The 16,019-nt window shown below is 44.0% G+C and overlaps 1 protein-coding gene across 1 annotated transcript; it reads right to left on the bottom strand.

The window, feature by feature from the left end:
- Positions 1-713: 713 nt before the first annotated feature.
- Positions 714-9,783, bottom strand: LOC135487787 (uncharacterized). The gene is made up of 14 exons (XM_064771869.1): positions 9,624-9,783; positions 9,055-9,179; positions 8,696-8,836; positions 8,121-8,365; positions 7,896-7,980; positions 6,697-6,870; positions 6,354-6,427; positions 5,749-5,931; positions 5,063-5,236; positions 4,339-4,494; positions 3,554-3,640; positions 3,081-3,264; positions 2,510-2,727; positions 714-2,268 (listed from the first exon to the last, which is right to left on the bottom strand). Exons 1-14 carry the CDS (start codon positions 9,781-9,783, stop codon positions 714-716), a joined length of 3,561 nt encoding a protein of 1,186 aa, XP_064627939.1.
- Between the last annotated feature and the right edge of the window lie 6,236 nt (positions 9,784-16,019).

The following is a 16,019-nucleotide window of genomic DNA, read 5'->3' as shown; positions in this document are numbered from 1 at the left end:
GTTGGGTTGTCTATGTGCCAATTTGTTTCGAGAACATTATTGCCATCTGTTGCAAACTGTTTTTGCCACTTATTTGCAGCCTTTATGAACTGTATTTGCCACATATGGCCATTGCAATTGTTGTTGCCATCCTTGGTAAACAATTTGCCACTTATTGCCATCGATTGGAAACTGTTTTTGCAAACTGGTGAACCGTATTTGCCACTTATGGCCATACAATGCCGACTGCTTTTGCCATCTTTGGTGAACCGTATTTGCCACTTATGGCCATACAATGCTTACTGCTTTTGCCATCTGTGGTGAACCATATTTGCCACTTATGGCCATACAATGCTGACTGCTTTTGCCATCTTTGGTGAACCGTATTTGCCACTTATGGCCATACAATGCTTACTACTTTTGCCATCTGTGGTGAATCGTATTTGCCACTTATGGCCATACAATGCTTACTGCTTTTGCCATCTTTGGTGAATCGTATTTGCCACTTATGGCCGTACAATATTTACTGCTTTTGCCATCTTTGGTGAACCATTTTTGCCTCCCATCTCATCAATTGCAAGTAATTTCTGCCACATATTGCTTGTACTGTTATGTTTTCATTTCTGGAGTTATTTCAACGTACATTTTAAACACTTTTACGTCTGCAAAGCCATTGGTGTCCTCCCATTACCATTGTGAATGTGAATTTCAGTGCCTCCCACCAATTATGCAAATCAAGAAGGTTCAAGGTCATCTGCAGCTTGATTTGCATATCCGTGTCTCTCTGAATCTATTTTCTGCTCTGCAAGGAGTTGGGCAGTGTCTGCGTACACAACTGGTTCATCTATCAGGTCCATCTCTAAAGCCACCTCGTCAACCCCTACTGGGTCCTCTTCATCTTCGTCCACCAAAGCAGCTTCGTCACTATCAATATTTGCAGAATCTGCTGTAACCAATTCAGTTTCATTTTTGTTTACACTGACGTCTGCTACTGCTTCATCCAAAAGATTTTCATCAACATGTATTTGAACTTCTGTAGCGGCATCAGCAAGTCTATCCATAGATGTATCTGCATGAACATCTACCTCACCTTCAACAAACCCATGTTCATCTGTGTCCGTCTTAACGTCTGCCACTGCTCCAACCAACCCAATTTTAGCCATGTTTACTACCGCTCCAAACAACCCAGGTTCATCTCCATCGGCCAGTGCCTTAATCAACCCAGCTCTATCCATGTTTGGATGAACATCTGCATCTGCCTCATCCCGGAGTAAATTTCCTCCTTCAAACGTTTTTGCCATCGCCTGGACAGACTCTTCCGTTTCCATCTTCTCATCTTTATTGTCTTTCTTTTCAGCCGTTGCAGCGTCCTCCACCTCTTCCTTCTTCTCACTGGTGATTCCTTCTCCACCCACCTTCTCCTCTGAAGCTCTGCCTGCTCCATTCACCCAAACTTCAACCAGTTCCTCCACCTTAGTAGTCTCTTTCATGCCTTGCATAAGGTCATCTTGCACCTCTGTCGTCCCACCGTCTGCTCTTAATGGGACCTCATCAACCTTCAATTGTTCTTCCATCTGCTCGTGGATTCCAACACCTACATCAATAAGTGTTACTTCAGGCAAAGGCACTCCCATACCAGCTACAACTTCCTCTAATTCAGCTCCCAAATCTGCTGGCGTTGCCAAATTAGGGGAGACGTCTGCTTCATCGTTCTGTTTCGGTCCTGCATTAACGTCTGCTTTGTTCAATTCAAGTCCTGTGTCGTCTACTGTTTTCCCTCCTTCAGCTGCAGTCATTTTACCTTTAAAACAATCCCTCAGGTTTGCTGTTTCCCCTTCTATTGCCTCTTGGCCTCCCTCTCCAAGAGGATCAAACAAATGCATGTCTATATCCTTCCATAACCCTATCCCCTCATCCCCTCCTTTCTGGCTTGTACTTCCAAGAAGTTGGTCTTCTCCAAAGTGCACGCCATTGCTCGGATTCAGATTAGCAGAATACGTTGCACTGTCGTGTAACCCCTTCTCATCACAATCAGCATCTCTCCGATGAAACCCTCCAAGAAATTCCCTCCGTATTATAGCGGCGCCATTATTTGGAGCAAGAATGTCAGATGAATGAAGGGAGCCATTTTTCAACAAATCTCCTGAACTGAAACTAAACTGGGAATGAGATGCGGATTGTTTCTCCTGATATGTTTTGCCTATTCTGCTGTCAAGGGTGGCCGATTTGAAGAAATCCGGAGACGTTGTTCCCCTTAGAGTCAGTTCTAGTAACCTCTTCAGGTCCATCCTGAAAATTACAATTGGGATTTTATTTTCACTTGTATCGAGCAAGTTGTGTGTGTTCATGTGATACCTGCAAAGCTCAAAAATCAGACTTCGACCAAGGTTCTCTGCTCCTGGATGCATATCTAGGTCAAGTTAAAATTTTCACGGTGGGATTTAATCTGTTGTGGACTCTAAATCGGGCTGGAGAGAGAATCGCCTTCGTTCAATCAGACAGGGATTTGTGAATCATAGAGAACACTCACTGCATCTTGTCAAGTTGTCTGCTCTGATTGACCACCCTCTGTTCCTGTCGTATCAGTCGGTTCTTGATGGTAAACAAGCTCTGTTCTTGCATCTCCATCTGATCTGTGATGCCGTTGGAGGTGGAGTTTTTGTCGCTCCCATTTGTGTCCCATTTACTCAGCGCTTTGGTTAGGTTGTCGATTTCCTCGACCTCTTTGTAGAAACGAGAGCGGAACCCCTGAAAAAGGTACATACATTGGAACCTCCCTTAACGGACACCTCCATAAGAAGGACCACCTCTCTAGTAAGGACAGTAGTTTTGGTCCCAAAGTGGAACTTTTCATTCAATTTGACCTCTCTTATCAGGACACCTCTCTATTATGGACAACACTTGTCTGTCCCGAGGGTGACCTTAATAGAGAGGTTCTACTGTATATTCAAGTATTTTGGCCCATGAAAGTGACAGTATTCATTCTATTTTATGTCAAATACTAGGTTGACACATTATTGCACCACTAATAGGTCCCCAACTAGACCAAGGTGTGAAATTCTGCCATGAACCCCCCTCCTATCCTGTCTAGGTCGTCTTACCTTTCCAGTAAACATACTGTTGATCTCGACTCTAGTGACGATGCACGCTCGGTTAAGGATCAGTGCTCTCTTAGCTTCATTCTGAACATTCTGGTAAGCATCGCTCAGCTGAGCTATCAGTATGTTGAGGAGCAGAATGTTGACTGTCAGCAGGAAGCAGACCATCAGGATTGAACCAAGGGTCCTGAAAATTAGAATAAACTTGTGTGAAATCAAGTTGGTGAATTGAGTTTGATAAAGTTAATCATCCTTGCTTATATCTCCAGCCAACTAACTGTCCTTTGGTTTTATTTTGAAGGCATACTTGAAGTAAGGTGTCTCTTCAAACTGACCATTATTTGACAATTTAGGTTTCGAGATGAAAACATTGACACCAAGGAGGCCTTGATCAATAAATATGCTTGGTTCTTGACAGCTTTCTTCTTTATATTCGGAGTTCTGAAGGGCGCATGGAATTTCAAAATATTGCATACCCGTATTTATCATCTCCGGTGTACTCCACCACCTTTTCACCTTCAATAAATGTCCTTGTACCAGTATAAAGGATGTGCCAGAAAGAACTGAAATATAAGGAATATTCTATTGGCTTAAATAACTTTCTTGATGGAAAACTTGTGAGATTCCTTAAAGCTTGACAGTCTCAAATCAAGACCCAAGGTTCTAGCAGCACTCTTGTGTCGACAACATTTTAAATCTGGATACAGCCTTACAACCTCTTCCCTATGGGAAGTGATTCTAAGCCATACTTCAACATTCTTGATCCAAACAGCTTGCAAACTCTTGATCATGTTCTTCCCATTTAAGCTTGAAGCTAGACATTCCCACTTGACACTCTTGATCATAACCTTCTACAAATCCACACAATTCTTCTTGGAACATTGATTTGTTTGCATCTCACTTAAAGGGACAACTTGGCCGTGTGATTTACCTGGCCAGGAGGATAATGTGCCAACTTGACACCATGCGCCGCCACTTGTAGTGTCACACTGATACCGTTCTCTGATAACGATTTCACCAGTGTTGGAAGGCAGTTTGGGGGTCTGACTTGCGAATTTCAGGCAGGCCTAAGGCTACACCACATTCTTGTGCGTTGTTTATTGCAGTTCAAAGAGTTTTCAGTAATCGTGTTTGGAGAGGTTGCGGTCCTGCTGGAAGCCGTTTTTGTAAAAAAACCCCAACATATCTTATACCCAAGTTGGCCCTTTAAGAGAACAAATCTCGAATTAACATTGATGTATTCGGGCCTTTTCTTACTTACTCTGTTTCTTCGTGTTTTCCCATGTGTCCCTCTCCCTTCAGTGCGAGAAGGAACGATCCACTGAAGGCGAGTAAGATCACCATGAAAAGCACAATGAACTGAGGGAAGTCGTGGAACACCACATGCCACAAGGTCTGGGCGTAAACACCAGTTTGGCTGGAAAGTAATAAAGAATAAGTTACTTTTCATAAAAATGCATGAAGTTGTTTAAAAACTCGTGCTTTTGAGTCGGGAAGGTTTTCCAAGGGGACAACGATTTCAGTTACCTGAAGTGGTTTCAGCGAAATTTTCCAAAGGACAATGATTTCTGTTACACCAGAGTGGTTTCAGCGAAATTTCCCAAGAGACAATGATTTCTGTCACACGGGTGTGGTTGGGGCGAAAATTCCAGAAGGACAATGACTTATGTTACACCAGAGTGGTTTCAGCGAAATTTCCCAAAGGACAATGATTTCTGTTACACCAGAGTGGTTTCAGCGAAATTTCCCAAGGGACAATGATTTCTGTTACACTGGAATAGTTTGTTCGAAATTTCCTGAGAGAAGATTTCTGATACATCAGAATGGTCGGTAAATTTCTTGAGGGACGATGATTCCTGATACACCAAAATGGTTGGCAGAAATTTCGTGAGAGACATCAACTCCTGATTGGTGAGGACGAACTTTCTATTGGGATATTCTTTCAGAAGATCTTGTCCCAGGATAGGTCGCTCCATTCTACTTACGAAAATATGGGCGCGTATTTGAAGATTCTCATTGTCCACATGAGGTATCCAAGCGAGAAGACTGTCCATTGGGCATTGACCTGGTAGAATCGCAATGGGATGACAGTGAGGACAAGGATGGTAGAGCTGAGGTCTTGCCAATTGTAGCGGTCAAGCCAATAATCGAGACCATTGCTGAAAGGATGAAATTACAGTTGTTGCGAATAGACTACGTAAGATAGCTGTCCCCGGTTCACTGTGTCATGAAACTGATGATTTGCTTGGTCTTGCGGTGGTGGCAAGCATGAATCTGTCCAAAACTGAGCAGGACTAAATGAATTCAGTATAAATTAAGGGACACGTCGTCTGTTCCTTCAAGTTGAAATCCAATGTTTGAGGGTGGCGCAATCACAAACACAATGGTCGTATGGTCTCAAAAAAACCCATCATGATATCAAATACTCTTGGCCGGGTCTATTTAGCAAGCCGCTCGCCGAACAGGCATATTTTTTTGTCCTGTTAGGAGAGCCGCTTGCCAAACAGCACTAAAAAGCCACCCTGCTTGCCAAACAGGTAAAAAATCTAACCTGTTTGGCGAGCTGGAGACTTTACTTTAATATTAATGAGTTCGGCTCTCCATTCAGGACAAGAAAAAGTCGCTGTTTGGTAAGCCGGGCTTGCCAAATAGTCACTTCCAATACTCTTACCGTTTCATTTGCACCAGTTCAAGCACAAAGGCATAAACAGCCATTATAACCACTATGCATTCTGCGACCGCCCGTGATATTTGAAAGGGAGTCTCATAGACGCAGGGGTTTTCTACGAGGGAGGCCAATACTGCGGCGTATGTCAGAGAGAAGGTTGAGAAAAGGAAGATAATGGCATTGAATCTGAAACGACAAACAGGGTACGACTTCCTTTTATAGCACTTTTCACAGATAATAAGATAAGATAACCCACCGGCGATCATATTGTCTGTAGATAGCAAACGTATCATCCGTACATGTCAGCGACGCAAAGCGACAGCGTCCGCGAAGACGGGTCTGATATTCTCATCGGGACAGAGTCACAATCAATGTGTTTCATGAATGCATTCGGTGACCACCGTCATCCCGACAAGTTCCCGAGAATTGTTGCGCATTACCCGAGACCGATCTGATTTCCTGTCCGATTTGTGAAGTCCGTTTGTAAGGGCAATGCTGTTACCCAGCCTCTTCTGACCAAAACGTGGTTCCTCTTGGCGACATAGATTTGGCAGGTAACAGTCTTTATCCTTCCTTAATGATAAACGATATTCAAAAAAGTGACTTACTGAAATCTGATGCGTGCGTAGAGTTTCCATTTGCGTCTTACCAGCAGTCGTACGGCATCATGGAGACCAAGCTCCTGAAAAAAAGACATCAAATATTTATTGACGGATCTGTCCTACCCAGAATAAATGAGACATTAAAGAAACTAAAGAGAATCCGCCTTCTCGTCGACAACTTTGGAACAGCGACGTTTCCACAGTGGAACGGACTGAGAAGTCCGTGGCTCTGGGCACGCACACCCTCGCCGGCGCGGGAGCGTACCGAGATCGTACAACGCGGCAATGCCAAACATGAGGGTCAAGAGGGATGTTCTTTTAGAATGATATAATCGACTATAGTTCTTACCGCCTTGTCCGTTTCGGAGATCAACTGGAAGGAAGACTTTCTCTCCTTCTTGTAGTCTGGATGGCTGGGTGCCCTGCCCTTCTCGTCTGCTTCTTGGATGTGATAATGGACTCTGAAACACCCTGTCGTACTGCATGGTTCTAGGGTGCAGTCAAGCACAGCCACAGCAGTTTTCTTGAAACAAAATTAAAGAATGCATGACAATCAAGAAACGCCGCCATGCTTGGATGGGAACCGTTGTTGAAATTTTAGCTGGACAGCGGTGTACGTAAGGACCCTCCGGGGCTAATCCAACAGCTTCCGTAAACCTTCGCGACAGGATCCTGACAATACCGGGAACTTGTCGGGATGCCGATGGTCACCGGCATTTAGAGTCTATGATTATGTACATTCGCCGTCAACGGCTAGTATCCACCCCATCTCGGGGATATGACCACGCCCAATTCATTCCCGCTGTGTTCTATACGGGTCCGCCTTGAGCGGAATGCATGGTTTACACTTATTTGCGGCTTCCAAAATATTTTTTCTTCACGATGCATTCGTCGGTTCTTCAAAAGCTTCAGGGACTTCACTGATGGGGAGAAATATGATTTATAAACCAACACTGCGCGCGCTTATATCGGTTATCATCGGCTTACGGCCATAACTGTTCGATAAACAAAGATACAAGATAACATGATGAGCTTGGCGAGCTTGATTTCCAATCAATATGATTGATCATCAGTGCCACAAAGGCGTGTCGTCTATCTCCAAGCATCTCTCAGCACGTGCTGGTTTATTCTTTGGGTCATTTAGTACACAAATTGAGAGGAAATATGTATTATATCATGTTACATTATGCATTTAGTACACAAATTTAGAGGAAATATGTATTATATCATGTTACATTGTGCAATATTTTTGTACATTATTCCGATTTATCTGCGTAGCGCGTCAATCCAAAGTCTCCTATTTCAAGGAAGGAGGGACCCGCACGCACAACGCCAAAAATCAGCACATTTTTTCTGATAGCTGAGTAACCCAAATACATCGTTTTATTCATTCTTGATAACTGTATAGCGAGGTTGAGATTACAGCACCCAGACGTAAACATATTTATGCGTAATCAAACGTATCGATATTTGTACATGAACATGTCGGTCATTGATTCGTTTTCGAGTCTAAGAATTCTCATACCAGTATTACACATTTATACTCACGTGCATCGATTCCTTTATGAGATTATGGAAGGAATATTCAGCAGCTTTGCCACTTTGATCCGGAGCAGAAAACTTGGAAAGCACGCTGGAAGGGATGAAGGAGAGACGGACGTTTTTAAGTCATTGATGATAGCAACTTTGATTAACTCCGAGATTTACCCTCGATTTCAAAGATCAGAGAATTGTCAACTACTGTGAGAGACAAAACACTAGAAACAGACTTACGTCTTGGCGGGAACATATTGCAGTATCAAAGCTGCTACGGCATCATTCTTATCCTTTAGTGCCCAGTCAAAAGGAGTCAGTCCATCCTTATCCGGGGCGAGAGGGTCCACCTCAGATTCGAGGAGGCGCACACAAACGCCGTAGAAACCGCGCTGGACGGAGTGGTGGAGTGGGGTCTTACGGTCACTGTCGAGGGCGAGGGGTGAGGCGCCGCGGTTTAGGAGGATCCTAGTCAAGGTTTGCACCTAGAATAAAGGTATACACTGTAAGACCGTCATCCGTCATGGCTGCACCAGCCCCAGTAAATGATAAGTAAAGATAATATCCGATTGTGATATGGGTGAGCCACCTCAGGGTCGCGATAGCTCCTGACTGGGTTTGCACCAAAATGTACAAGTCTCGATCACAGCATGGTCACTGCGCTAGGCATTTCTTTAAGGAAAATGAAGGAGATGGTAAATTTTCGCCGCCGCCCACAAAAAAGTCGTGCCGGCATACATGTAGTTGCGTGGCGAGGTGAGGACGGTTTTAGATGCCTTCTGTGGTGCCTGTTTGTTGATATAACGATGTTTTACCTTTATTTCGTTGTACATGGATGATATAACATAGAGCAGTGCTTCGTCCAAACCGCCCTGATTCTGAACGATGTGGTCAAGTAGTGTCTCCACTTCAGCCTCCTGTCTGTTGATCAGGTATACTTTCATTTTTCTGGACACCTGAAATAATAACCGAAACCGTCCAAGGTTAGTGGCTGGGTCTGGGAGAGGGAGAGCACAGAGGTGGTTGGGGAGACGATTCGCGATTGTGACATTGTCTCCCTCTATTCATAATATCATCTGACGCCACTTATAGTGGGGTATATTATTAAAACGGCATCCTTCTCCAATTTCTTATCTTTTACTGCTTAAAACTACATAACCGGCTGAACACTCACCCGTCTCTGGAAAACAGCATCCTCCTTTAGGAGTGCAATGTCCTCGTCGAAGTCCGATAAGCCCACTGTCGTCAAGTCAGGTCCATCTTGGGAATCACCAATGAAACCTCGGTTGACGCCATTGTCTGAGAAAAAGACATCGTACACAGTCGAAAGAAAAACAACTCTGGCATATGCAGTTCTGATTTTTTGCTCTGGACTTCTTTAGGTGATGACGAGATGGATCTGTTGTGATGGCTAACCCGGCCTAAAAACTCCAGTCACAGCTGAAGATATCCACCCCAGGTTAAAATATCTGTCTCAACTAGATAAACCACCGGGTGAAATATATCTGTCTGGCCACTACTTGAAACATAAGTATCTGTCTCGGTGAGATGTCCATCTCTGGTGGAGCCTGTACTGTACGTCTCGGGTCAAAATGCGCAGCAGGGAAATATACATTTATTTTATCTGAGCGTCTAGAGATAGGACAAGCTGCGCGGCATAGGCATTTCAAAAGAAAGCTGGCTATGATTTTTTTCTGGTCACTTATGGATAAAATTATTATTTAAGCCAATGTGGCCACTAACCTCCATGATGAGAATTCGACCCGGCCACACTGAACCATTCCATATCCAAGTCGTTGATTGTGCTGAAGTCATAGTCACTGAGGACGTCACTGCGGCACCGGGTTCGTCTGTATACCTCTCCACGGTGGTCGATCTTGGCCTGGCCAACTGGGGCCGACATCCTGCCATAATGAGATACGTTTGATCAAATAACTTATCAAAATGAACCAACACGAAAACTTAAAACTTGGCACGCATCGTTCAAGGACAGGACCAGACGGATCCCTTCAATAGGTGTTTCGTCTGTTTCATCAATCAATAAACTATGCTTTTCTGAAAGTGTCTTGCTTCTGAAATGGGCTCGTAAAGAAGTTATTGCAGAATATTGTACGTGACAAGGAATGTTACTTTTGGTCACCTGTAGCTTCGACAGGATCTTCATGTCTTTGTTAGCTTACCAGACTAAACATGTATAAAAGTACAAAAGTTATAGAAGAAGCAGAAACCAGCTATCATGTAAGGCTTTCATCTTATTTGATATATTCTACCCGCCTTTGTCGCATCAGCGCTGTCGTTTGTGGTGCTTTTGTGACGGGTGAGAAATTATTGGTTGTCAACGTTCTCGCGTTGCAAATGGAAATGCCGATAAGTCATTGATCGATAAAATATTCCCGATTATCGTAACTACCAACCTTTGATTCACTTTCAAAGACGTATCCGAATTGGGACTTAGACTAGCCATCAATGACGATGTTCTATAGATAGAGTACCGTTATTTTCTATAGAACGGTGAGGAGATGGGATTGCATAACAGGTTTCCAAGGAAACTGAACCAGACCATTCCCCCAACACATGTCGCTTGTTGATAATTAATTTGTAAGTGATTGCATCTTAACACATCTCGTGCACGTACGTTTATTTTGCTATGACAACGTGACCGCATTTGGTATCAAGCCTTCGGGTTTTCATCGTTAGAAGACTTCTACACGAGAGAGGTATATTTTCGTCTAAGTCATCGTCACCGTCTCCAGGGTGACTCTTCGCTAAAATCGAATAGCCGCTGCGTTCCATACTCTGAGCTTTTGATTATGGGCAAGTTTTTTGATCATAATCCTTTGGAACAAACTGCCCCAAGCCCTTCGAGCAGAGACAAACCGTGAAAATTCAAGAGACAGTTGAAAACGAGTGGAGCGGGGCGCTTTGAGCGTGGTTAAACCGCGGAAAAGCACCATACAAATGAAAATTATTATTATTTATTATATAGAGGGGCTGGCAGGTGGGCGACCAGTGTTGGTCAATAATGCCAGTGTCCTACCCCGGTGAAGGTGCACAGGACCCTGGAGAGTACCTGCATATAAAACATGTGCGGAAAGCAGCACGTTGTTGCTGTTGTAGTAAAAATGGAAGCTTATTTCTGGCCAGTACTGCACAGGAAGAATAGTGAGCAGTGCGAGAGGAGGTATCATTCTCGTGCAACTCGCCACGATTTTTAAGGCGTGTCGCGTCAGTCATGTTGCGCACTTTTTATTGCGGACCGAAAATGAGCTGACACCAAATCAAATCACTGACTCCGGTATTGTCGAAAGTGTACGCAATGGTCGAAAACCTGCGTTTTTACAACACACGACACCTCAATACAACAATTGTCTTACCCCCGTCGTAGCCGCTTCACTCGTCTAGTGACACTCGGTGTGTACTCCATCGCAGCAGGTGACGAGAGACGCAGCCGACTTCAGCAGATGACACAATTATGGGAAACGCCTTGTCTCCTGAAGGGAATGCACGTATATTATTGTTTACCAGAAATAAATCAAGATCGATGGTAATGATGTCACATTGCTTTATGTGAGACTGAAAATCATGGTTATGGAATTTCACCGATTAGGCTACTCCGCTTCAATGATCGACTATCTGGTAACCGCCCTTCGTCATTTTTGGCGGCGGTTTGAGGTGTTGCGTCGTACGCAGTACTGTTGTGTTCCTCTTTGCTATCATTTTTATCCAGTGAATGCGTCAAATTTTCCATTTCGTTGATCTTAACCCGTCATTGTCTTCAGGGTTTCTTTCAGAATTGAAATTCTGCACGAGTTTAATTTGGCCTTCGTCCTATTCTTTGTCTCAGGGTGCATGGTCATCACACAAGACCATATTCAATGACGTAATGATTGCGACGTCTGCAAATTAATGTCACTTTTAAAGGGAATGCACTGTGGTAATGAGACACAAAAAAACAATTCGACCTACCCCATGGACCTAACCAGGCCTTCTGATGGCGCACAAGAGAAGTAGTGAGATTTCGTATCAAAATATATAAAAATCCACTTCAGTTGGTGCCATCGGATTGCACAATATATCATGATTAAACATGATAATCTATTTTATATATTTCATGCAATATTGATAAACTGGGATATTAAATGATGCCGCCCAACCTATATCGATCTGCCCAGGTACGTCTTATACAACGCTGTAATTTGTGGCTTCATCGGCGGAAAAGTGTGGCAAAATCATGCAATTCTTGACATTTGGCGGCTTTACGGTAGGGACGCTGTCAAACCTACGATGGGGCGCGGAATAAGATCTGTTGACTCGAGGGAAATTGTCCACGGAACAAGAAGATGATCATGACAGTGATTCCTGTAGAGAATACGTATACGCAGCTTCAGAAGACTGACTCAACAAATCATTTTGGGTTTTAACATTTTAATAAGAAGCGCAGAATAATTCAAAAGGTCCATTCGCCGTTTTTGATGGAAGGAGACTCGGTGATGGATTTAATGATAATGTTCGTCGTTGTCCTGGTCGAGAAGAGACAAGTGATGTTTTGCATATTAGAGGTTGGTTTTATCGATGTGCTGCTTCTTTCTGGTGTTGCTCCCTTGGCGCTGACTCTAAGACCTGCGAAAGCGATAGGTTGGGGCCGCGGAGCCGAGACCGGGCCAAACAGGCCTTGGTGCGGTGCAGGCGTGGTCCACCATCAGACACTGTGACTTACGTGGGATCCAGTCGGAAAACTGACAAAGCATTCGATCTCTTGGGCGTCTTCGTTCAGGGATGGACTCCAGAGTAGGATATTGAAAGAAATGGTCGAAGGAAGTGGTTTTCTGCTGTATAAAAAAATCGGATCCCAAGGTAACCACCACCAGCCCCAAGTCCCATTAAGAGTGGCCATGGAATAATCCATTAGCTGGCACACGTAAAAAAAGCCGAGACTCGCGTTAGCAACCTTCCTGACGGTTAGTCACTGGTGCGAGTTTCGGTGCTACACCTACTTCGTGTTTCCGTCCTCCTGGTTAGAATCCAGGTTTCAACAATACAGCTATTCTTCACCACAGCTCGGAAGATTCATCAATGACAAATCTACAAATGTAATTCCGGCCTGTGTTGAGACTACTATAAAGTTTACTAGACATGACACATTTCGAGCATAGCAAAAAAAAGTGAGAAAAAAAAAGAATTTTGTGAAATTTTTTGGTTTTTCTCGCATTCCTTTACAAATCCAGTCTGGCGTTACTTACTCCCCGATTGCGTCAGCCCCGTCTGATCTCCAACTCTGAAAGGTTTCTAACCTCATCAACCTTTACCCAAGGCATCTCCACAGAACAAGTGCTCTTGGTGGCACTCGTGACCAGAGATGCTCAAGGGCTGGTGCCGTAGATGGTAGACCGGCCCACACCTCGATGGGGATCTTCGACTCCACGGAACTGCACCTGCCGCATGGTCTTAGAGTCTTGGAAGGAGTGGTGCGGGTTTACTGGGAGGTTTGGGAGCGGAGACACGAGCACGTCATTGCTCGCTTGATACGCTTCCAGATCTTACTCCCCTTACCTCGTGACCTCTGGAAAGGAAGTGGAAGAAATAATTTACGACTTGAATTATTTTCGACAATCACAGCAGCTACAGCCAGGAGCCCACTGCCGGCGTTCGACATCAGCATGAGAAAAACTCGAACGGAACACATAGCAAAAGGCCAAGCTCTCTCGATGTTAAATCTATGAAAGCTGTTTCATCTAGTCTCCAAAAGTACCTTCAAATAGTGAAAGCAACATGACCATCTTTGACAAACTGCTGCACTTTGGGATACAAGAACAGGTACTTCGGAATTAGTATTTACTATATAGCCGAAACTTGCTTAAAATTCATAGGCAGTTTACCTCTTTTCTCTTATGATCTGTGTTGTCATCACTCAGTACTTCAACAGTTGCTACATCAATCCTATCGACGACGACAGCTTCATCCAAGGTAGACAGAGTGTCTCCATCAATGTCATTCTGCTTGTCCAATGCGTATGTGGATGATCTAGCACTCAAAATATCAATGTCATCCAAAGTGCTGATGGTACAAGCAGCATCAAGTTCGAACAAGCGCCGAATTCTGAAAAGATATTACAGTTTGCAGTAAAGATTTTTGAAGAATTTGAGACAATGAAATATTGTCCGACTGTCTGACTGACTGCTCCTCATGACCTTGAGGTTTACCACTTTTCTTCCTCGGTTAAGTTAGAATGGGTGGTAAGAAGCAGACTCACACCAGTTCGCATATTCGCCGTCAATGAGGGGCTGACATGGTGGAGTTATTGCTATAGGTAGCAACACTTCATCACTTGGTTGCCAGTGGACTACAACTCAAGCAGAAGAGAATCCTTACCTGCTTTTCAGCTTCTTCAGAGGTGACCTTCTTTTATCAGTCTTCTGTTTCTGATGATTGTTATTTTCATCAGCTCCCTGGCTGACCGGTTCATCAATGCTTGCTGTTTCCTGAATCATGCCAGGGTCATCAGTGCTTGCTACTTCCTGAACTATGTCGTCAATCTCATTGGCGATGTCGGCAGGTTCTTCTTCAATCTTGGTAAGGCCTGCAGCATGATTTGACGATTGTCGGTGAAACCTAAAAGAATGACATGAGCGGTCAATAGTCATACTTGCATGTCTATAAAAAGAAAGCCCACATCAATCGCAAGAGTGAGTAAGTCGGACAAACATTTTCCATCTTTCGTTGGACATCTTTCTTAGCAGGCTGCCAGTCTGAGTGTCTCTCTTAGAAAGCATATCTAGAAGAGAACTGAAAAACTTTTAGCCATACGAAACCTATTATCTTAAGAGCACATACTCAAACCTGGTGGTTCATGGGGGCTATATAAGCGAACCTATAGTCTAACCGGTCTAGTTGACAAAGTATCCCTTACCTGCGTTTCATCTTTTTAAACATGTTCCACCTTTGCTTGGCCACCTTATAGTCAATTGGTCGCATGTCTGCAATGGTAGCATTTGCAAGTTCAATGTCTGCAAGGGAAGGATTGGCGCGCTCCACGTCTGCAATGGTAGTATTGGCAAGTTTCATGTCTGCAAAGGTAGTATGTGCGAGCTCCATGTCTGCAATGGTAGTAGCATCTTGCTCCTGTTCTCCAAAGGTGACCTCTTGCTCCTGTTCTGCAAAGGATGCACCTTGCTCTACAATCTGGGTAAAGCCAGCAGCATGGTTTGATGATTGTCGGCGAAACCTGAAACAATGACATAAGTGGTCAATAGCCATACCTGCACACGCATGTCAAAAGAAAGCCAACACCAATCGCAAGAGAAAGTCGGACAAGCATTTTTCCTGCCAGACTGAGTGTCTCCTTCAGAAGGCATATTTAGAAGAGAACTGAAGAACTTTAAGCGACACGAAACTTATCTTGGTGGCTACATGAGGCGAACCTTCGCAGGCCGAGTTGACAAAGTACATGTATTACAAACCTGCGTTTGATCTTTTTAAAGATGTTCCACCTTTGCTTGGCCACCTTATATTCAACTGGTCGCATGTCTTCATTGGTGGCATTTGTGAGTTCCATGCCGACAATGGTAGCATCGGTGAACTCCCCCATGTCTGCAAGAGTAGCATCGGCGAGCCCAACGTCTGCAGAGGGAGCATCTTGCTCCTGTTTTGCAAATGTACATGTAGCATCTTGCTCCTGTTTCGCAAAGGTAGCATCGACTGGTCCCATCTCTGCATGGGTGGCATCGAGTTCCTGGGGAACATGAGTTTGATTGGGTCCAAGGTCTGCATGCGCATGATCAACTGCCTTGCTCCCAATAGTTTCAGTCGTGCGACAACCAATGCCTTTCTTCATGTCATTAAGCGTGCCAAAATATTTTTTCGAATAAGGTTGGAACTCGAGGTTGCTGAAATTATATAGTGAGAGTGTCTGTGAGGATTAAAAGACTTCCAGGGAGTACCGGCCAGATAAAATGATTTATTCTGTCCATCTGTAGTACGTACTAATCATTGGCTGTGGGGATTAACTTGATACCGGCAACTGTTATATAGGTATAGTTCACGAAAATGTCTTTGTCTAAAAGACAAGAATACTAAGAAAAGGATATGAATACATGATGATACTCACTGCAAGTGCGATGGTTCTGTCAACTCATGGCAACG

Source organism: Lineus longissimus, chromosome 5 (assembly GCF_910592395.1).
Source record: "Lineus longissimus chromosome 5, tnLinLong1.2, whole genome shotgun sequence".
NCBI classification, from domain to species: Eukaryota; Metazoa; Nemertea; class Pilidiophora; order Heteronemertea; family Lineidae; genus Lineus; species Lineus longissimus.
This window is presented reverse-complemented; position numbering and strand designations above follow the sequence as displayed.

Coding starts and splice junctions, on each gene's coding strand:
- LOC135487787 (XM_064771869.1), bottom strand. CDS start 9,783: ATGTCGGCCCCAGTTGGCCAGGCCAAGATCGACCACCGTGGAGAGGTA. Junction 2,728..3,080: donor ACAGTATGTTTACTGGAAAG/GTAAGACGACCT, acceptor TACCTTTTTCAG/GGGTTCCGCTCTCGTTTCTA. Junction 2,269..2,509: donor AGACAACTTGACAAGATGCA/GTGAGTGTTCTC, acceptor TGTAATTTTCAG/GATGGACCTGAAGAGGTTAC.